The sequence below is a fragment of the Petromyzon marinus genome, chromosome 1 (genome assembly GCF_048934315.1).
Source record: "Petromyzon marinus isolate PM22_M1 ecotype Great Lakes invasive population chromosome 1, UKy_Petmar_22M1.pri1.0, whole genome shotgun sequence".
NCBI classification, from domain to species: Eukaryota; Metazoa; Chordata; class Hyperoartia; order Petromyzontiformes; family Petromyzontidae; genus Petromyzon; species Petromyzon marinus.
The window spans coordinates 3,381,486-3,405,193 of NC_133667.1; the positions used below are offsets into that span (position 1 = coordinate 3,381,486).

The 23,708-nt window shown below is 40.0% G+C and overlaps 1 protein-coding gene across 4 annotated transcripts in view; it reads left to right on the forward strand.

The window, feature by feature from the left end:
- LOC103091688 (neogenin) overlaps positions 1–23,708 on the forward strand; it is a 267,517-nt gene that overhangs the window by 142,243 nt on the left and 101,566 nt on the right. For all 4 annotated transcript variants that reach the window (XM_032947567.2, XM_032947655.2, XM_032947737.2 and 1 more), the window contains exons 11-16: positions 566–704; positions 1,505–1,554; positions 4,933–5,074; positions 15,489–15,599; positions 19,729–19,923; positions 22,084–22,179. In XM_032947567.2, the coding sequence (XP_032803458.2) occupies positions 566–704; positions 1,505–1,554; positions 4,933–5,074; positions 15,489–15,599; positions 19,729–19,923; positions 22,084–22,179 (733 nt within the window). The remainder of the gene's footprint in view (positions 1–565; positions 705–1,504; positions 1,555–4,932; positions 5,075–15,488; positions 15,600–19,728; positions 19,924–22,083; positions 22,180–23,708) is intronic.

Genomic DNA, 23,708 nt, shown 5'->3' on the forward strand with positions numbered 1-23,708 from the left:
GCATCGGCCTGGGTGAAATGGCCAGCCTGGTTGCTGCAAGGCACCTGGCTCTGTTTGGCAATTCTAAGACAGATGCCTGTCAACAGAACCGCTCATGTTGCTCTCAACTTCTGCGTTGCTACCCAATGACATGGCACAAGATCTGGCAGTTCCCAAGCTGGCCCAGACACAACTGGTTTCAGCAGGCTAGGACAACATTTGGGAGCCTTGGCTGATGACACTATAATACTGCGGCAAACCAGTATACATGGGGGGCAGTACGAATCGCACTGGTCAAGCGCATCAGTAAGTTTCAACATTTGTGTCCGGATGTTTCAAATGCTGGTAAATTGTATTATTGCATCTGATTTCTGGTACTTTTTGGAAGAGTGATAGTAAAACCGATCATTTAAACTGAACTGCAGTAGAAATATATTTGTGATATTTTCTTGTGCTGTACATTTTTCTGACAAGAGTGGTTTATAGAGGCTTACACCTAGGTACAGTAAATAGCTCTGAACAGTGAGTATTTCTTCCCTTTGAGTATGAAACCGATTGAATGTGTTTAATGTGTGGCATGTCACAGGATCTGGACACCAATGGTCCATCCTTCACAAAGGAAGGCCTCAGGAAATTCACCCGTTACAGCTTCCGTGTGGTGGCCTACAACAAGCACGGGCCTGGGGTGTCCTCTGAGGATGCTATCGTTCGTACATACTCTGATGGTTTGTGGCTTGCACCTTGATCTGTGTAAAAATATATATCTTGGTACATAATTAGAATATACTTTAAAACTTTGAATAAATTGTTTTTTTTGTAAGATGTATTGCCTATAACGATAAGGTTTTTTTTTTAAAATAAACTTTCATATTAATGTAAAACATTTGTTTCAATTATTTTTTTGGTGTTTTATTACACACTGATATCGAGGTGCTGTTCTCAGATTGCCCCATCTGTGATGCTCTATGAAAACATTGCAGAATATCACAAAGAGGAGTTTGTAGCTGTGCATAGGCCCCATCTGTATGTACATATGTAGGTGGAACCAACATGCATACATATATGCACAATTCTTCGATGTGATATATGTACGTGTTTGTTTGTATGTATGTATGCACATGCATGTATATAACATGTTTGAGTATTTTGCATGTGTATACAGGTGCAGTACTTGTATACATGTGTATACACTCAGTATTTATGGGAAAAAAAACACAATTTTATTGAGTTATACCCCCACGGAATATAGGACTTCTCACAGACCACATGGGCACCACAAGTTTTAGGATTTGTGGATAAGAAGAGCATAAATACAGGGGGTTCACTCTCCTGAAGTTATATGTTCATTTTCCAAGCCTGGTTTGTACTTAACATGTTTCCACTGTTATGTGCAGTTTTGGTGGTTATATTCAGGATCACGCTTTGTAGAGTGTTGATTTTAATATATTAAAATTTACATAATTTTACAATATGCTGTATAAAGTGTTAATAGACTGTTTTCTAATGCTTCCTGTATCTTGTGCAGTACCTAGTGGATCTCCACAGGAACTAATACTGGAAGTGGTGAACTCACAGGTAAGTGACTTTTATGGCATTCCAAATCTGATATTACACAGGTATTATTACTTATCTACCCTACAACTATTCTATTAATCCATAAGCTTCATTACTTTACACATATTTTCTTTGGGATGAAGAAGTAGATTCAGGGCATTACAAACTCCTGATATATATTTTGCGTTTTAAACCCAGTGCCATTCAAATGTAAGGAGTGTGCACATTTTTATTTAGTTTTCATATCAGCTTCAGACAATGTAGATACTTGAAAATGAGATGGTGGCAAAATGAGATGGTGGCAATATATTATTTTCCTTTGCATGGTATGCAGGAAGTCGTGGGTTCGATGCTGACCCTGATGCCTATACAGTGAGGGAAAAAGTAATTGATCCCCTGCTGATTTTGTACGTTTGCCCACTGACAAAGAAATGATCAGTCTATAATTTTAATGGTAGGTTTATTTGAACAGTGAGAGACAGAATAACAACAAAATCCAGAAAAACGCCTGTCAAAAATGTTATAAATTGATTTGCATTTTAATGAGGGAAATAAGTATTTGATCCCCTCTCAATCAGAAAGATTTCTGTCTCCCAGGTGGCTTTTATACAGGTAACGAGCTGAGATTAGGAGCACACTCTTAAAGGGAGTGCTCCTAATCTCAGCGTGTTACCTGTATAAAAGGCACCTGTCCACAGAAGCAATCAATCAATCAGATTCCAAACTCTCCACCATGGCCAAGACCAAAGAGCGCTCCAAGGATGTCAGGGACAAGATTGTAGACCTACACAAGGCTGGAATGGGCAACAAGACCATTGCCAAGCAGCTTTGTGAGAAGGTGACAACAGTTGGTGCGATTATTCGCAAATGGAAGAAACACAAAAGAACGGTCAATCTCCCTTGGCCTAGGGCTCTATGCAAGATCTCACCTTGTGGAGTTGCAATGATCATTAGAACGGTGAGGAAGCAGCCCAGAACCACACGGGAGGATCTTGTCAATGATCTCAAGGCAGCTGGGACCATAGTCACCAAGAAAACAATTGGTAACACACTACGCCATGAAGGACTGAAATCCTGCAGCGCCCGCAAGGACCCCCTGCTCAAGAAAGCACATATACATGCCCGTCTGAAGTTTGCCAATGAACATCTGAATGATTCAGAGGACAACTGGGTGAAAGTGTTGTGGTCAGATGAGACCAAAATGGAGTTCTTTGGCATCAACTCAACTCGCCGTGTTTGGAGGAGGAGGAATGCTGCCTATGACCCCAAGAACACCATCCCCACCGTCAAACATGGAAGTGGAAACATTATGCTTTGGGGGTTTTTTCTGCTAAGGGGACAGGACAACTTCACCGCATCAAAGGGACGATGGACAGGGCCATGTATCGTCAAATCTTGGGTGAGAACCTCCTTCCCTCAGCCAGGGCATTGAAAATGGGTCGTGGATGGGTACTCCAGCATGACAATGACCCAAAACACACGGCCAAGGCAACAAAGGAGTGGCTCAAGAAGAAGCACATTAAGGTCCTGGAGTGGCCTAGCCAGTCTCCAGACCTTAATCCCATAGAAAATCTGTGGAGGGAGCTGAAGGTTCGAGTTGTCAAACGTCAGCCTCGAAACCTTAATGACTTGGAGAAGATCTGCAAAGAGGAGTGGGGCAAAATCCCTCCTGAAATGTGTGCAAACCTGCTGGCCAACTACAAGAACCGTCTGACCTCTGTGCTTGCCAACAAGGGTTTTGCCACCAAGTACTAAGTCATGTTTTGCAGAGAGATCAAATACTTATTTCCCTCATTACAATGCAAATCAATTTATAACATTTTTGACATGCGTTTTTCTGGATTTTGTTATTCTGTCTCGCACTGTTCAAATAAACTACCATTAAAATTATAGACTGATCATTTCTTTGTCAGTGGGCAAACGTACAAAATCAGCAGGGGATCAAATACTTTTTCCCCTCACTGTATCTTAGTTTAGAGCAACACTACACCGTTTTCAATTCTCATCCATGCGAACTCCATCCCTTACTGTGAGAGTTGGTCTCAGCTAGACACCCACCAAATGCCTCAAATGAATGCCTGCGTGGGGGTCCATGAACGCAGGTGGTTAGCCACAGTCGCAGCCCAGTGACATATCTTGTGTTTGTTTATTCAGCCTTCGACACTCACTCTCTCAATTGAAACCCAACGGCTTATATCAAATATAAAATCTACAACGATTTGCATGCAAGTCTCGTATGAATCTATCGCAGCAGACCGATCAGGACAACACAATTCACAGGATAAGTGTTCAAGGAAAAAATAGAAAACACCAAGTAGTAAACTAAATACAGTGGTACCTCGGTATACGTCGTTAAGTCGTTCCAGAAATGACGTATAGCAAACTAATTTTTCCCATAAGACATAAAGGGAAAGGAAATAATCCATTCCAGAGTATAATAAATTATATTTTATACGGCATATTGTACATTAATGGGGTTGTATAACATAATGTAGACACTACTTATTACTAAAATGCATACATAAATTAAAATAAATGCATTAATAAATAATAAATAGAAATAACAATTACATGTAACATCACTTTACCTTGCTGAGAGGAGTTGAGAGCCTACGAGGATGGTGGTGAGGAAAGTTAGGAGGAGGAGGGGGAGATGTTATTTTTTGTAAGGAGAGTCCCCTTCCATTAAAACTACTGTACAGGCAGGCTGAGGAATCGGCGCTTTGTTTCAGTCGTGAACGCGGTGACACATCCCGACCCATACAAGTTCTTGCAAGCAGCGCCTCGTATCCCAAGCAAGACGTCGTACCCCAAGACATTTTTTTCTCGTCAAAACACGACGTGTACCAAATTCGACGTATTCCAAAGCGGTCGTATACCGAGGTATGACTATCTCCAACCATTACTAGGCAATAGATTTTATTATTTTATTGTTTCCCTTCAACGTGACTTTACCGAAAGAACCAAGAATATAATAGCAAGACGGTTCTAAGAGAACCATCAAGGCGAGGTTCAAGGCTCGTCCCAGAGTTCCTTGAACCTGGAATTTCTGTCAGTGCTATCTGTAAAGTTTTGGGAAGCATTTTAATTCCGTGTCTGACATTATAGCTGCTATTTTTGGACCTTCCTGGTGTCGTTACACCTGTTTATTATAGCACTTAAAATCACTGGAGCATAAAAAAATTCACCTCGTACTTTTCTTCGTGAAGGATATGTAGTTGGTCACTTTACAAATTATTTTCTTGAAACAGTTTACCTTGAAGCAATATATACAATGTACACATACAATGTAAACACCTTGTTTATATGGCAGTAGTTGTTATAGCAATAGGCCAAAGCGTTTTACGTATTGTAATTATGTAAGAGTAATTGCATAAACTCGAACCTTGACATTTGCAGAGTGTCCTTGTGCGATGGAAACCACCTTCATTGGAGACACACAATGGTGACATCACTGGGTACAAGATCCACTACCGCAAGGCGGGAAGGCGTGCAGAAGCGGAGATCGAAGAAACAGCACATTTGTCCTATCTTGCCGTGGGTATGTATATTCTTGGTTCTTTAAAGTCACGTTGAAGGGAAACAAGGGTATGTATGTTTGTAGACACGACATCAATGGGTTTTTGTTCATTCATGTCCATATATGCACACGGGGCACGACAAAATTAATTCCCGTTTTACAAAATGAACCCCGGCTCTCGCATAATATCCGTGATGCAGTCATTTTTAGTCTGTTGTTTGGCGATGCGGCAATCGACTCATCTCGACGAGCTGTACACGATGCACTATTCAAAGTTGAATTTTTCGATAACGGGTTTTTTTAATGCTGATGTTTGGCGTTTCGACATCGCAGAGTAGCACTGATTTCGGATTGATTGGTACCCCAGTCGCGGAGTGAAGTATGTACACCCCTGGAAAAAGTGTCCTAGAAAATAAAATATTTAATTGCCTCGGCCATTTAAAACACCTCATTCATGTGTGTTTGACATGTTGGCCAGACAATGTATAATTATTATTGTACACTTGGTGGGAGAGTCAATATTGTACTAAAACATGTCATGATGAGCCTCTGACACCTGCACCACAGTATCTGCATTCACACAACACCCGAAGAGTAGAATTCCATGAGGCTGCAACAAGCTTCAAATTCCATCCCATAGCACAGACCTAGGAAAAGGAAAACTTCTTTGCAGAATGAAAACAAATCTATCAATACAAATTACAAAATGTATTGGTCTATCCAAGCAAATCTGATCAAAGTGAATCTGTGTAATGCTTCTCATTGCTCTTTTTTATGCTTTGCAATTCAGGTTAAAAGAGCTAATGCATTAGCTGCGTCCATTTATCTGTATTTGTCGATCTATCTGTCTTGTCTGAAACATGGGGTCATGCGATGACTGTCTTAAATAGGATCCAGAGTAAATAAATTCTACCATAAAGTTGTTGTAATTAGGAACTTAAAATAGAGAAAAGCAGGCAAATCATTAACAGATTACCTAAAACCTATGGTGTTTTAAATGGAAAAAAAATTTCAGTCTTTTTGGTCAGTGCTATCATGTTCCATGCTCCCCCATGATGCCATTGCATTACATGTGACACACATTCTAACCTCCCCTCGCATTTGGCATAATCAAATGTGACATCCTTGGCATCATCAAATGTGACATCCTTTTCACGTCGTTACTTGCGACATTCATTTCGGGAGAGTTTCAACCACGTCGACCCTGACACTGCTGAGGGGATTGCCTGTCCTGCCTGAGGTAAATTTTACTTGTATATGATATTTTATATCCCTCCGCACATTATTGTAAATGTCGATCTTAAATTTGTACATTTTAGAAATTGGTTATTTAAATCCTTTTCGTCCAAGGCAATGCAATCAAACCCCATGTTTGTGTTACTACCGATAGCTTCATAATATGTGACGTCATTGGAATCTCTGTATGTTGAATTTCCTTCGCACCGTATGTCGCCAACCATGCCGGAAGCCAATGCAGCTCGGCGAGCACTGGACGGCGGACATGGTCGGATCTTGCAGTACCCATCACAACACTTGACAGAGAATGTTGTGCATGCTGCAGCTTGGTAACGTTTTTGCCAGACGTCCCATAGAGTAGTGAGGTTCCATAATCGAGCCTTGTCGATGCTATGCTACATGCCACCGTGTTGGCTATGACACGGCTCAGTAGTGGTTGAATGTGTTGTAGAGTCCTGATATGAAAATTGCACGATGGACACATAAGAACATAATACAGATCGCAAACGAGAAGGGGCCATTTGGGCCACCTCGCTTGTTCAGTTGCGTTAAGGAGATAGATTCTAGTATCTCATCGAGTGATTTCTCAAAGGGTCAAAGAGGCCGACCTAAACTCAATTTCTGGTTTCGGCCAAAACCGAAAGTAAACCGAAAGTAAAAAAATACTTTCGGCCGAAACCGAAAGTAAACCGAAAGTTTACTTTTTGGCTTCGGCCGAAACAGAAACTATGCCGAAAGAGGCCATTTGCCAACTTTCGGCGCCGAAACCGAATTTCGGTTGGCCTCTAAAGGGTCCCAGTGAGAATCAGCTTACACCACCTGTTTGAGCAGCCTATTCCGCTCCCATCACTTTTTATACAAAAAATTGCCTCCTGGCCTCGGTCCTGAACTTCCACCTGAGGCATCCGGTGCTATTCTCAGTGTTAAGCGTGGGTGATATGTTGTATACCTGAATAAAGTCCCCATTACTTTTTTTTCTCTCTTCTAGACTAAAGAGATGTAGTGTTTGATCTGTGTATGATCTGTCCTTGAGTCCAGGAACTGCTCTAGTTGCTCTCTTATGGACTCCCTCCAGAAGAGTAATGGCCTTTTTGAATAATGGTGACCACTCGAAGTGGGGTTGAATGAGTGCATTCTATGCCTTAGCATGACATCCCTGGATTTATATTCAACACTTTTCACGAAACACCCAAGCATTGTAATATGTTTTTAAATCTCTGGTTTGTCTGGATTGAGGCCAGTGCTTAGTCAACTTTTAACTCCTAGATCCTTTTCATATGTTGTTTCCACAAGTTCCATACCTACTATTCGATATTTGTATTTTATGTTTTTTCTACCTACTTTTATTGTTTTACGTTGTGTGTTAAATTTAATTTGGCCCGGTTCCTTCCCAGTTTTGGATTTGGTCTAAATGTTTCTGAACTTTTATTTACTGCTGTTTTCGCTGTTTTCCACAGCCCCCCTAGTTTTGTATAATATGCATATTTCACCAGTTTTCTCACTCTATCAGAATCTAAGCCATTAATAATAGGAATAGCAATGGTTCCAGTACTTAGTGGATTACCTCTCCCCAATTTGTGGTTACTCCACTTATGACGACTCTTTGTTTTTATGATGTCAGCCAGCTCTTGAGCCACTTGCTTTAATTCCCAAAAATGTCAGCGGCTTCGACTTTTAGTATTAATCTTTCATGTGGGACTAAGTATATTACGCTGTATGATTAGTTTGTTTCCTTTGTCACCATTGCTATCTCAAAAATCCAATACATTAGTTAAACATTTGCTTGATCTGCCTTTTCTGTTTCGATGTTGGCTTTTTCCTAAATCTGTTATTCTATAAGTAGTTCGCAAATTTAGATCTGATTATTTATTGCCCGAGCTTGCATGTAAACCAATTGAGAATAAATTGTCGGTAGTTATCTGGGTCAGTTTTATCTCCTTTTTTGTGGATGGGTATTTGCAATTTTCTAATCCGTTGGCACCTCCATGGTGTGAAGTGACATCAAGATGTTGGTCAATGCTTTATGGATGATGTCCCTAAGTTCAACGTGTACCCCTGGATATGCACCTTCCAGGCCAAATTATATATTTTTATTGAGTGCTTCTAGCCCCGCAAACACTTCTCTGTCCTTTATATGGAAATCTTTTTAGATTGAGGCTTGTACTTTAGCCTGAGGTATTTTATTTGTCTGCTTTGGTGAACAATTCTACGACGTGTTCATTTACTACATTGACCAGTTCCTGTCTGTCGTCTACAATTTCACCCTTTTTAGTTGTTACATTATTTTTTTACTTCCTACTTAAAAATGATTTTTTGACTGTCATTTTGTAAAAATAATAATTAGAATTTGTTTTATTGCAATAGTGACGTTCTTTCTACCACTTTCTTGACATTCCTAATGTCTTTTAAGCCTTACATGCAGTTCTTTGTAGTATTTTTTGATATTTGTCCCTTTTGTAGGCTCTGTATGGAGCCCTTATTTTCTTTATATTGTTCTTACTTGAGCCGGATTTTTTATTGCTTAATTTGTGGATAAATATGTTTTGGACTGCTAGAAGTGTTTTTTATTTGATCATATATTCTCAATTGCTTGTCTTATCAATCATTCTATCCCAGTCCACTGCTGTAAAGCTTCATCTCATTGCTTTAACATTTGCCTTGAGGAAGTTAAGAAAAAATTCCTGGTGGATTTTTAATGTATAGTTGATATTAAACTATATTACTGTCTAATCAAATTATCACCTCAGTATTATCATTCTGGCTCCAGGTAGGTACTTAAAGAACTCGTTCCTCTGCGACAGCATAGAACCCAAACACTCTGACTAAGATTTGTCAATCTTTTAACATTTTAAACAATTTTAGAGGTAATTCCTCCATATAATGGGGAGGAGGGTTGACGGACTGACCATGCCATGCCCCTTGGGGCGGAGTGGGTGTTACACGTGACTTGCTGTCCATCCTCCTCAATTCTGTTCTGGGTGCTCGCAGCAGCGCAGGGCCCAATTTGAGTTACTGCGTAGTTAGATTAGAAGTGTGTTAAGCATACTTTGATTGATGCTCAGTCACTGAGTGAAAAATATTATGGCAGTGCCGCACCTAGGCGGTAAATAGCAGCAGTGGCGGCAAGAGTTGGCACCAAATAGGGTGAAGTATAGTTGCTCAAATCAGGTCTCGTAGCTGCGGTTCCAACCCTGTGAGCAGGAGACTACCACGAGCAGTGATTTCACTGCTTGCACGTGGTGTTTGCCCCAGGTAACCACAATATTCTCCACGTGGGAGACCATAAATACTCCAGGTCCTCGTACACAAGCGCAGGCGATAGCTTCTCTGGCGAGGGCTCTGTGTTGCCGGTCGAAACTAGCTCCGGGTCGCATTACGACTGGGCGGTGAGCCTGCTGGCACAAGCGCACCAGCCGTGACCTGGGCCACGGGGGCCGCCCCAACGTGACGAGTGACCTCGTGGGCCTTCTATTAGAGGGGGCAAGGGAGCAGGTTCTGTTGTGCACTCGGGTTCACGCCACCATTTCATTGTGTCACATAGCCCCAATGTTTATTTTTATGTTGGCCACAATCCAAACTGGCTTCCATCGCTCGCCTTTATTTGTATTTGTGGCGTGGAGTGAGGCTGCTGCGATTCAGAAGGGGTGGCGTTATTTATGTCCCGATGTATCGGAAGGTGTGGGTTGACAATCATTTTTTGGTACTCCCGGACGGCTGCTGTTTCACGACGGTTTTGCCGCGGAGCGATGTGGGTGAGCGCTGGGAGCCACTGGGTCGGTGTCGATTTCAGCATACACGAGATCGCACGCATTGCGATGTTCAGATGCTTTTCTATAACTCGGGTGCGAGCACTGCGCCCCCCCACATGTGAGCAATACTCTCCCGTTGAATTCACAAGGGTGAGCGTGGCAGTCCTGTTTTCTTTTGAGTTCTCCACGTGGTTAAACAAATAAACTTGACTTGATGTAACAATCCATCCAGCACCTTCACACGAGTTAATTTCATCCATCGCTCCATCTCTGGAGTCACCATACTCTTAGGCATGTTCCCTTTTTGGATACCACTGCATCATTATTCTCTCGCACCAGCTGTCGTGAATTAGAGCAACGTGTTCTGCCCATGCCAAACTTTTCTTAACATTAATTATATAAACACACGTTGCCTGTCGCAGATAAATATAATTAATAATATATTTAGCATTCATCTTCTTTGGTTCTTTCGGTAAAGTCACGTAGAATGAGAATAAAATAATAAATTAATAAAATAAAATAACACAATAAAATTATCACGACGTTTCAGCCACAATACAAGTGGCCATCATCAGGTGAAGGGACGAGACTGTTCGTTCCAGCGCTGTCCTCGAGACAGTCTCGTCCCTTCACCTGATGAAGGCCACTTGTGTTGTGGCCGAAACGTCGTGAGAATTTTATTGTGTTATTTTATTAATTTATTATTTCATTCTCATTCTACGTGACTTTACCGAAAGAACCCAAGAAGATGAATCCTTGCAGTCACGAAAGCTTTAAATCGATATTTAGCATTGCTCCATGCAATAGTCAGGACAAATTTCTCTACTGACATTCTCCACCACCGCTTACTTCCCAGCCCCGGCATTTGGCCGTACCAATGCTGTCTTTCCCCTACTCCCAGCCCCGTTCGCTGCCCAGCCCCGGCGTCGACGTCGTGCAGCACCCCAACTCTCCCTACCCCCCACCCCCACCCTCTCTATCTCTCCTGCCTGGCTCCTCCCCCCTTCTCTATCTCTCCTCCCTGGCTTCGCCCCCCTCTCTTACCTATATAGCCGCTTGATACAAGCACCCCTTTTGCCCGCTTCAGCAATTGTTTCTTGCTGTGGTTGTCACACCTGATGACGGACGCTTGTGTTGCGCCGGAAACGTCGTGATTTAATTTATTTTATACCCTACGTGACTTTACCGAAAGAACCAAAGAGTATGGATCCCAGCAGTCACGAAAACTTCAAATCTAGATTGACAGAACATAAGTTGAACAATTATAAATGTATCCATTAGAGATGATTTTTCACTCAAGACTACACCAAGCATCTTCAGGACAGAATCCATGAAGTCAGACTAAAGTCCAGGAAGTCACAATAACGATGGCACCTGACCCGACTTCGTATATAGGTATCATGACATCACAGGAACAGGCAATCAAGATTTGAACCATTAAAAAATTGCGTATACTCATTGTATTACAATCATCTGGGTCAATGATTCACCTATGATGCATGTATTCATTATACTGCTCATTAATATACTAGCCTGTACCAGGATAGCATTGTTGTGTTCGACATATTAGTATTATATTTCGATTTAAAGCTTTCGTGACTGCAAGGATTCATCTTCTTTGGTTCTTTCGGTGAAGTCACTTAGAATGAGAATACAACAATAAAACAAAATAAGACAATAAAATTCTCACGACGTTTCGGCCACAACACAAGTAGCCTTCTTCAGGTGAAGGAACAGAACTGTCGGGACGACAGCGCTTCAATGAAGGGGGCTACTTGTGTTGTGGCCGAAACGTCGTGAGAATTTTATTGTCTTATTTTGTTTTATTTTTTTATTCTCATTCTACGTGACTTTACCGAAAGACCCAAGAATATATTAGTATTAGTTAATTATATTAATATAGATTTTTTTTTTTCCCAAGCTGTACATAGTTTATAACTAGCAACTCCAATAATGTATGTTTTATCTTTATGGATCTTCATAGATTCCCTACTTTTTGGAAATAAAAGTTAATATGTAACACTTCCATATTGTTAAAAAGTGATCTTTGTTGCACTTCCATTGTCATGCATGTTCTGCAACAGTACAAATCTCAGTGTCAGTATTTCATAGATCTCTGATGTTCTTCATGCGAACGTACTTTTTTCATTCCGTTTGACCACAAGTTCACATACAGGAATCTTCCTTGATAAGCTGTAGAATCTTGCATTGTTTTGCACATCGCTGATGAATTCAGGGAACATGTTTCCTTATAAGTTTAATGTTTTGCACTTGCATCTTTTTTACTCAAAATTACTTACAACGAATTGCATTTTTTTTATTTAAATGCAAAAAAAATCGCGCAATTTTTTTTTTTTACCTCGGAAAGAATGCAGTGAAAACCGACTATTTTTCAATGTGATAACTACCATACTGTACCCACAACGTGCGTACCACCAAAATTCCCTGCTATGTGCTCAGCCTCCTTCTGACAGCCCACCATTTTGTGTAGTCATTGCACATGTGATAGGTAGCAATATGGTTTAAAAGATAAAAAGGGCTTAGAGGAGAGCAAATCGCACAGTAAAGCGTTTTGAAGCAGGTGAAAAGGCAGTCGATATTGCCATCATTCTCGACCTACCCATGACTTCGGTGAAAACCATTCAAGTTAATACAGGAAAAATTGAAGAATGTGCTCAAAATGTGGCACCTTTAATCGCCACTAAAATAACGCAGAGCAATAATGGAATTATAGAAAAGTTGAAAAGACTTTTAAGTGTCTGGATTGAAGATCAAAATCAGCAAAGCTCTTTAACAATGTATGTAAGCTTTACCTAATTATTTGTATGTATTATTAACTTATCATGCATTATTGTACACTTCATGACATTTTGTGACACTTCTTTTCCCCCAGAAATGTCAGCTCGTGAACACAACCCCTGATTTTAACATGTCTATGAGAAATTAGAGTTCGCTTTAAGTAATTTCGAGTTCAGTAGTATTTCCCAGGAATGCATCCCTTACATAATCTATCTTTAGCTGGTCTTATATTTCGTTTTTTTATTCTAGCAATTGGATCAATTATTCCAGCATTAAAAGGTCAAGTTCTTTGTCATATCTTTTTTTTGTTACTTTTATGTTAAATGATCACAGACTCAGATGTTTACCGTGTACATAAACTTGCAGAACCCCGTCTGTGACATATCGTTAATGTACATGTTGAATAGCATTGGAGCCAGCACAAATCTCTGGGGAAGCCTGTACGAACTTGTTCGCTGGTAGGTACGCATCTTTAGACTGCTGAGCATATTCCAGATTAGCTGCAGCGTTCAGCAACATGGTAGGATTCTGGCCAGCTTCAGCATGATAACTTGCTTTTTAAACTAAATCATAGGCAAAGGACAAGTTTATGAATGCGGCTACAGTTTATGAATGTGGCTACAGTCTTGGCTTTGACATGCAAGTTAAAGCATTGTGCTTAATTTGTGGAACCCAGGCATCTCAGCATTCTAGATTTGAAGTTTTCGTGACTGCAATGATCTATACTCTTTGGTTCTTTCGGTAAATTCACGTAGGTAAAAATAAAAAATAAACTAAAATAAAAAATATTTTTTATATATTTTTATTTTTACCTACGTGACTTTACATCTCAGCATTGCCTGGGCTTTGCTACTTTATGGTAATTTTAAAATCCTTCCAACAATTTGAGACCTGCTGCAGTTGTGCGGCGCTGCGGTGGGGAGACATTAACTACCTCGCCTATTCTACAGGAGGTCGTGGGTTCGTTCCTAACGCCTGTATATTTTGAGTTTTGCATGTTTTCCCTGTGGTTTGTGGATTTTTCTCTGGGACCTCCGGTTTTTCCATCCACGTTTAGAAACATGCATTTCGAGAATTTGGCTGCTATAAATTTCCGCATGTTACGCCACTTCGTTGAGCCATCATTTGTGACCAGGTTGCTTCTCAAAAAGAGCTGTATAACTCAGTGGGCCTTACCTGGTAAAATAAAAAATAGTTTTTATAAAATCGTTTATTTTAACATATTTCAAACAAAAAGTGCCCATACTACATTGTGCTGGCTGGCAGGACTTAAATACATTATTGCTTTTAACCGCAAACTTATATGAAGTCCTCCCGATATATGGGGCTTCCAGAGGCATAAGGCAGCAGAAAAAATGCTGACTGCACTGCCCTGATGCATCCTAAAGAGGAGCAAACCAGTCTTAAAGTTGGTCTTTTGTATCACAAACAAGCCCTTCACATTCATATTGAACAAATGTCATTTATTTGTATTAAAATAACATATATTTTACTTTTCTAAACTAACTTATTTTAATGCATAGATTTAATAGTTTCATTGCAACAGCAATGGTAACTTTCTACACATGAACCCTTTTACATGTATTTTCTCATTATGAAATTAAATCCAGTTCTGTTCTATTACATACAGGATACCTCTGAATATCACGGGGGTTACGTTATTGGAAAGTGCCACGAAAGACAAAATCGCGATATTCAATACTTAAGCCTTACCGAAATAATGGGGTTAGGTACACGGCAACCAAAAATAGACACATCACGATTGAAAAAAGTACTGTATACCAAATATTTTTTTAAAAATAAAAATGTAAAGCCCCAATGGAAAAAAAAAACATTCTTAGACAATAAATAGGAGTATAAATACTGAATAAGTGCTGTACTTACCAATGCTGATGATCCAAAGCGGGTGTGTATGTGTGTGTTTGTCCGCGAGTGGGGAGCAGTAGTGCTATAGTTCGCGTGCTGCACTACGAACCCGGTGACCCGAGCTCAATTCCCGCTCGTGGCCAACACCGGTGACGATTTTCTAAATCGGTCCTGGGTCTCCCCTAGGTCGACTCGGCCTCAAATGAGTACCTGGTGCTATGTGTACACGTCGCCACTTCAGAGACAAAGGTGGCCGGGCCTGGTGCTGGCCACCTTTGTGTGCTGTGCCGGCCTTCATTAGGTGCTCGCTAACAGCACTTGTCCCAACAGTCTGTTGCGGCGATACCGGGGTGTTTTTATTTGTCCCCGAGATGCTTGCATGACAAAAAGTCGAGGTGCCACTGACTGCCTCGTGTCCCTCGCCCGTCCCACCCCGCACCACAGTATTAGGAAATTATATAGTGCTTCCGTGTAAAGTATATCCGTGAAAGGCCAAAACTAACTTCTGCAATAGCTGAATCGAAATACAAAGTGGTTGTTTTTCAAACCCTTGATATTCAAGGGTCTCCTATGCTTGTAATGGAGGCTGGAAAAAGACTTGCAATGGAGGTGGTGATGATAACATGAAATGTTCTACTTTTAGTGAATGATATATTTTGACAAAGAAACAGTTTAATCTTTCAAAGTTGAATTTTATGTGAAATCTATAATAGTTTCCTAGTGCGCTCATATTAACCATTCGTGTGATGTATGCTGTCATATCTGCCCCCACTCCCCTTTCCTAGGGTTGGATCGTGGCTCTGAATACAGCTTTCGCGTAGCAGCTGTCAACAGTAATGGCACAGGCCCCTTCTCTGATTGGCTTTCGTCAGAGACTTTTCAGGCCGACCTTGATGGTAAGCTGCGTGCTTTAATTATTAAATTTGATCTTGAAGTGCAATACATTATTATTTTTTTATACTCAAAAGAGCGTGTCATTCGTTTCCTATTCGGAGCCTGACAGTGGTGAAATTCCACATTTTTAGAGTAGGGGTGAGTAAGATATTTGTCAATGTTTGAGAAATACAATACAATTTTAATGTGTATACCATCTAAATGCAACCACATTTTAAGATGCTTCACAAAAAATAAACGAAAGGTATTGCAAGTTGAAAGGATCTTCACAATATATCATGAAAAATCAGCTCGAAAATATGAAAAAAATTACAAAAAATACATAAATGAAAACCCAAATATAACTTCCCAAAATAAAACGACCTTACAAACTGTCAATGCTTAACCCATGGCAGTTTGTTGGGCTGTGTCCTGGGTACAGAATGTAAAATATAAATAAAAAACAGTGGCCTAAGAAAGCATTTCCTTCAAGCACCAGCACCATCAGACAGTATCGTAAGCAGGCTGCAGTCTAGGTGGGCCTAAGACACTAATAGTAATCAAACAAAAATAAGAGTTAAGATATATAAAACTTAAAAATGTATGGCAAATTTTTGTTAAAACATTCAGGTGTATAAAGACATAAAAAAATGTTTGGCAGAAAACAACAAAGATACAGCATAGGTAAACCTTAGACAAGAAGAAAATATAAACATTTATGAACAATCAGTTATACGCATTTAAAACAAAACACATGTATTAAAACAGGTTTGAAAGATAGAATCCACCAGATTTAAAATTGCAACAATTGCACCACCGTATAAAAATGTTAATTCATATTGATGTCTCAAATTTTTGGTCGAGGGATAGTTTTATCTACATTGAACCCTATTCAACGATAAAATCCTTACTGGCAAATCTTCGCCATACTTAGCTAATTAATTAACCTCATTGTGAAATTCAAGACGTCCATCTAATCGGCTTTGAACTATCCCAAGAATAATAATTGGAAAAGCCTTTGCCATCGCAGCACCAACGTTTTGGAACAAGCTTGTTTCCTCCCTTAACATTTTAGATCTTCCTTCAAATATATTCTGAGGCAGAAGATTAGTGCTGAATACAGCCACATTTGCGAAGGTGATTTGTAAATTAGATTTTTTACCATGGATCGAAAGTAAAATGTTTATGTACAATTTCATTAAAGGACTTCTGTGTTGCCTTGGAGTGGCTTGGTACTGTTTTTCTGTTGTTTTATTGCCTTTCCTAAACTTGGGAATTGATGTACTAATGCAATTTGAACTGATATATTAGTTATTAAAGGGGCGCCCTGATGGTGTGATGTTATCTTACTTGTCTGGTATGCAGGAGGTTAGGCATTTGATCCCAACCCTGACGCCTTTATATTTGGAGTTTGCATGTTCTCTCCGCGGTCGTGTGGATTTTATTCTCCGCGTCCCCCGGGTTTTTCCCGCCACATTTAGAAACATTCATCGAGATTACTCTTTGGTTTTTTCGGTAAAGTCACGTAGAAATAAGAAATAATAAAATTACATAATAGCATACGACGTTTCGATTGCAACACAAGCAATCATCATCAGGTACAGAAGAGCTAAATTTAAGAGAGAGAGGAAACACATCAAATCAGATATATATACAGACACCCAAGTAAAGGGAATTAACACAGATACACCAGGGGACACAGAGATAGACAGAGGAGCACACTAAATCAAACAGGGTTTAGCAAAATTTGGAAACCATATATGCATCTAGATTATTTATATTATTTTTCTGCTGTGGATTTCCACATGATGAGCGACTTTGTTGAGCTATCATTTGTAGCCAGGTCGCTTCTGAAAAATAAGATAATGGCTCAGATGGCTTTACTTTTTAAGATTAAAAACAAAGTTTAGTTTTTTTAATATATATTTTTTATTATTTGTTTATCTTGTCTATAATTTGTTGTTGTAACGTTCTGACCTGCCCTTACTGGACATTGGAAAAAAGAGCTTTATAGCTCATCGGATTTCTCCAATGTAAATAAATACAGGTGACCCCCGACTTACGATGGCTCGACTTGCCAACCCCCTGCTTTTATGACCTTTCTTATAGTAATACCCCCCACAGTAACGACCAAAACTCGTATCTACGACCGCCGACCGACTGCTAACAACGCCGAGTCGATGGCAAGGAGTTTGCACATGTCATGCGCAGACTCGTCGCCTGATGGTGCTGCTTTGCTCTTCCACCGTATGCGTGTGTAGATTATAGCCCGACAGTCTGCAGCTGCGCCTAGAGCGAACGCAGCGGTGTCTCTTTTGCAACGCTCTTCACTTTTTAGTAAATTTTCTTAAAATTTTGTAAACTTTTCGCCTTTCGCTACGTGTGAGACGAGAAAACGTGATGCACATGCAAAAAAAAGTAGTTCAGAATTTCCAAATGTTAGTGTTTGTTTTTTATTTAATAACAGTTATATAAAGTTACAATAAATTTTGTTAGGGTTATTTTAATTCATTTTTGTGGTAAATTTTGGTATTTTTATGGGATGTAATGGGTTTCCAGGAACGGAACCCCAATTTATAACATTGCGCTTATGAGAAATAAGGGTTCGACTTGCGAGTGTCATCCAGGAACCAAATAGGTCGTAGGTGCGGGGGTCGCCTGTATTCGGATTTTTATATTGATCTGTCAGCATACTGACCACTACGTCAGATTAAAATCTTCATGTTATTGTCATGGATAACGCTTTCCAACTTAAGGATGAAACCATTAGATCTCTCCATCTGTTTCTGTCCGTCGGTTTCTATCTATGGGTCATGGTAACTTTTATAGTTGATCAAATCTGAATATAATTTTTAGTAAATATTTATTTTGCTACGAAAGACTCATTCTATTGAAAACCGGCTTATTTAAAGGATTGTGCAATACACCTTGATAACAAAAAAAGCAGCTCTTAACACCCAGGCCATTTCGATTGCGTCATTACGTGTGATGTCATCTTGCGGCATATTCAGCGCCTTATGACGTCATATCATACGGCTCAGAAGATAACGTTATTCATTATGAGCAGCCATGATCTACAGGATAAAGGCCTCTACAAGCCGCCACCTTTCCCACAGTCCTGTAATGTAACAATTCACCTCATAGTTCATAGTTCATTTATTTGGTATAGCCCTGTGAGCCATTCGGCTCTTGAATCGGGTGCAACCGCAACAAACAAAAAACATGAACAAGAAAACATCTTAAAGTGATTTTGTGACTGTGCAAACAGAAAATACAGGAAAAAAATATCTAAATATTCCTGAAATAGCACCGTACACCAACGCTGTGTGCAAAAATCCCAGTGGGATACAAGTCAAACAACAACAACAACCACAAGACAACTAAGATTAAGGCCATCAGTCTAACTCCGTACTACAATAAACAAAAACATGGCCAAAACAAAAAAAACTTTTCGAAATCACCAAAATAAAAGCCATAAATGCAATGTAACAGTGATCATAGGGACTGTGACCGAATTTTTTACAATAAACTACATAAATAAATTATAACACCAAAATCTAGGGCCATAATTTAGGCCACTGAATAGCAGTGGCAGCTAGGGTTGTACAACTCCTCTAGAGCAGTTTTGAGTGAAGATCTCATAGGTAGTGATTCAAGTTGCAGTTTATTGGCAATATCATTCCAGACCCTGGGGGCAATAGGGAATGTGAAGCTGGTAAATGAGCGAAGACCTGAGGTCAAATTTGTTCTTTGAAACAGAGAGGAGATCCAGTAGCACCTGCATGCAAGCTTATTTCATGGCTCTTTTTCTGCAGGTGAATGTCTTCGTGGGAATTTTCCTTCCCATGGCTGCCACCCCATCAACCATCAGCCATCACCCTTTCTAAGACCTATTCTGCCCAAGCCCACTTTTCTTAGGCGTCGAAATTATGACCATTAACTTGCATGTGTTCTCTAATGTGTGTTCCTCCTATTTTTCAATGCAATTCTAAGAAAACTTTTTTGCACACTTTAGAATTTCTGTCTTCATTGATGCCCGTATTTCATACATATTCGTAAAAATGCTTCAAAGGAGAAACACGTGTTGGAAAGCGTTACAGAGCCTGTGAATATGCATCAATTTTTCACCTTGATGCGTTTTTGGTGTTGCAGAATCAAGGGTACCAGACCAGCCCAGCTCATTGCATGTACGGCCATTTCCTACCAGCATTGTGGTGAGCTGGACACCACCTGCAAACCCACAGATTATGGTACGTGGCTACGCTCTAGGGTATGGCATTGGAAGCCCACATGGCAAGTCGTTGCGTGTCGACAGCAAGCAACGCTACTACACTATCGACAATCTGGGTAAGTGGTATCGATACGTCACTTGCGTGCACATTGTGTTTTACACACCTGTAACATAAACAATAGACATTAATTACATAACACACTCCAATTTTGTGTTTGTACTCAGAAGTATTAGCAATAATAATGGTAGTGCTGTCAATAGGCATGTAGGAAGAAGTTTGTTCAGGTTTCAATGAGAGAGTGGCTGAAAGAGGGAGTGCTTGTCTTGGCTGGCAGGGCTGGGTTGGTTAAGGGGTTGGTGGCATCGGCTCATAATTCATAATGTTATATGGCAGTATTTAGCGCGTGCTCAGCAGCAAGATGCATTGTGGCGACAACATGGGGAGGCCTTCATCAAACCATAGCTAGATCATGGATGATGTTATAAGGCAGTATTGATGGCAAGGCAGTGAGTTTTTGACCCATTTACTGTAGGCATCTTGGCCATGACTGTGGACTTAGGTAAATTATCCTTAGCTCTCGACTTTACCCTGGATTAACTGTAACTAGATTGCGGACTTTACCATAAGTGCATTTGCCTGTATGGGAACTAGCCTTTGACTAACTTTGATATGTTACTTGTGCCTTGGATTTCCTGTTTAAATTGCACTGTCACATCCAAGTACTGTGTTCATCATGTTATAACCTAACCAAGTTTTTTTTGGCTACAGTTCACTTGGGTCTTGCCTATTTGCCTTGGAAACCATTGCATACTCAATTGTGTTCTTCTCTGTGATCCCCAAGTTTCTTGTTTTCTCAGTTTGCATTGATCTTTGCCCTGGAATCTGGTTATCTTGACAAGACTGTGGCCTGAGACAAATGCAACCGAAACTTTTATTTTATTTGTCTTTCTCTGGCTTATTTACATTTGGACAGTGATGGATTATGAGTCGAGGCTGAGAGTACATTTTTTAGAATCAGTGGTTGTTTTGTTTAGCCATCGTTGTAGACTGCTTTCAGATAAGCTTTGGTTTTTATGGAGGTTTTACTATTTTGCCTTATAGATGCGATAAGCCCAAAGCAACCATCACAATAGGACAATTTGCTAATCACATCACTATATAACTGGACAGCATTAAAACATCGATTATATTTATTGACTTTCAGAAGATAACGCATTTTTATTCAAATGGAAACCTGAAAAACCATGTGACCATTATTTTGAACTGTGATTAACTTTTGCATTTGTAATATATTCTACTGGCTCTACAAAGATTACAAAGATTATCATGTCACATCTTTAATCTTCACATTACAGCAGACTACGTGCTTTGCTAATCTTTGGCAAAAAAATATATAGGTGGCTGTACGAACTGAATTGGTAAGAGCAAACAATTGGGCTCGATGGTGAGCATAATATTTAATTAGTTTACATTTCAGCAGCCTCTAAATGTACTGTAGCTAGAATGTCAACTATATTATTTGTTAGCATAGCCTGACTTCATGTTAACAGCATATTTACTGAAATCAATGTTTGTGATATTGGTTCCATGAGTTGGTTTCCTACAATCATATTTTGGTAATGTTAATGACAGTTGGACAAGTAGCACTGCTAATATATTTTGGTTATTTTTTTTTCCCCCTGAATTCGCACCCATCCTGTTCAAGTATATTTCGCTTGGGGGAAAAAAAACAGTATTAGGCTTCTTAAAATGCAGCTTTGTATCTGTGCATTAATGCTTGCAGTATTGTCCATCTATTTGGTAATGTGTCACTGCCACGAGTTGTTGACGGGCACGCAGCCAGCACAGCTTCTTATGCACATTTTATTTTGTTACCACGATCGCTTTGTTGAGGCAAAGTCACATGGGTGAACTATGTGGTTCGAGATTTGAAGCTTTCGTGACTGCAATGATTCATACTTTTTGGTTTTTTCGGTAAAGTCACGTAGGTAAAAAAATAAATAAAATAACTGAAAACTAAATTAAATCACGACGTTTCGGAGGCAACACACAGCAAAATTGCTGTGTCAAGTGCTGTGACGGTTTCCACCTGAAGACGGAAGCTTGTGTTGCCTCCGAAACGTCGTGATTTAATTTAGTTGTTTTCAGTTATTTTATTGATGTTTTACCTACGTGACTTTACCGAAAAAAACAAAGAGTATGAACTATGTGGTGTATGTAATGAACATTTGCCATGCAGCTGCTTTAATTGCAATGGTCTTGTTTTATCGTGCAGAGCCAAGTTCACAATATGTCATCTCGCTGAAGGCCTTCAACCACATGGGAGAGGGCATCCCACTATATGAGAGTGCAACAACACGCACACTCTCAGGTAATTAAGTTGCCATACCCAGCAATTTAATGGCATTTAGTTATTTTACAGGTGAGACGATCATCATTATTATCGCACCACTAAACCAGGAAACTTAATTTCAGTATTAAAATGATTAACCTCACAGGCCAGCTCTTAAAGGCCAGATTTATATTGTTTGTATAACGAATACATGAGCTGTGCTTTTCGTCAATGTTTCCCTTAAAATGTATACTTAGTGTTTTAGTGCAGTGGTCATTTATTGTTACATTAAAACAAATTTATGTTTCAAAACAATATCCACTTGTCATTCTCATTTTGCAATAAAAATGAGCATTTGTTAAAGGATATTATTCATGCCACCAGGTGAATTCACAAGCAGGGCTCTTTGTGGATATTTCAGAGGCTCGCAATTACTGTGTTCTGCAGTGTTCAGCAACAGGGCTATTTGACACAGAGCCCCTAGTGCAGCATCCCAGATTACATTCTCAGGTGATCTGGTCAGCCAGCCAAGATGCCATTGTACAACTCCAACAACTAGGACGAGACGCAATATACAACCACAGCTCCCCTGCCTTCCTCTCCTCCCTCTGGCTTTTATAGCCCCTTTATATCGGTAGCAGCTGAGACAATTACCCAGGCATACCCTGGGGCAATGCATGCTCAGTTTCACCAAGAAGGTAATCATTATAATTTTATTAACCCTCAGTCCACCTGTTCCTGTTCAGCCTACTCCCATAGAAGCCTGTGAGATTTATATGTGGGTCTTATAATAGCCAATGCCTTTTAATTATATTCTAGTAAAATCAGTTATGCTGACCAGTGAGAACCATGCAACAGGTGAACCAACTTGTAACATAAAAGTTAGCCCAGAACCCCCATAATGAAAGTCTGACTCTCCATGTCCTCTCGAGACACAAAATTACATTTGCATGTTCTCGTCCAGGGAGATGTTTCACCATGAAGGAGAAAGCCTGGGGAGCAAGGCAATATTAAGTGACCAGAGCATTTAGTATCTTCACGGTATTTGGCCAATGAAGCGGCACATGGTAATATCTCAGATGTTGTATGATCAATTTGATGGCCAAACCCAGAGAAAAATCCACGCGACCACGGGGAGAACATGCAAACTCAAAATATACAGCAGACGTCAGGGTTGGGATCGAACCCACGACCTCCTGTATACCCGGCGAGGTAGTTAACATCTTCCCACTGTGGCTGGTTAAGCTGGTTAAGGGCACCATCCGTGTAACAAATTAAATAAACATATGAGACCTCCTTTGCCAGAAACAAGATATAGGAATAGGTTTTACCCTTTTAACTGGCACAAAAAAACTGACACCTTTATTCAAGGCATCATGTTTGCAATAACCACAACACAAGCAGTCAAAATGCAAACAAAAAAACAAAAAAAACAAAAAAGGTGTCAGTTTTTGTGCCAGTTAAAAGGGTAAAACCTATTCCTATAAATAAACATAGTCGACCAACATGAACGCATATACATACGTACATACAGTACAGCAAAACGGAGGGCAGAAGACAAGACCAAA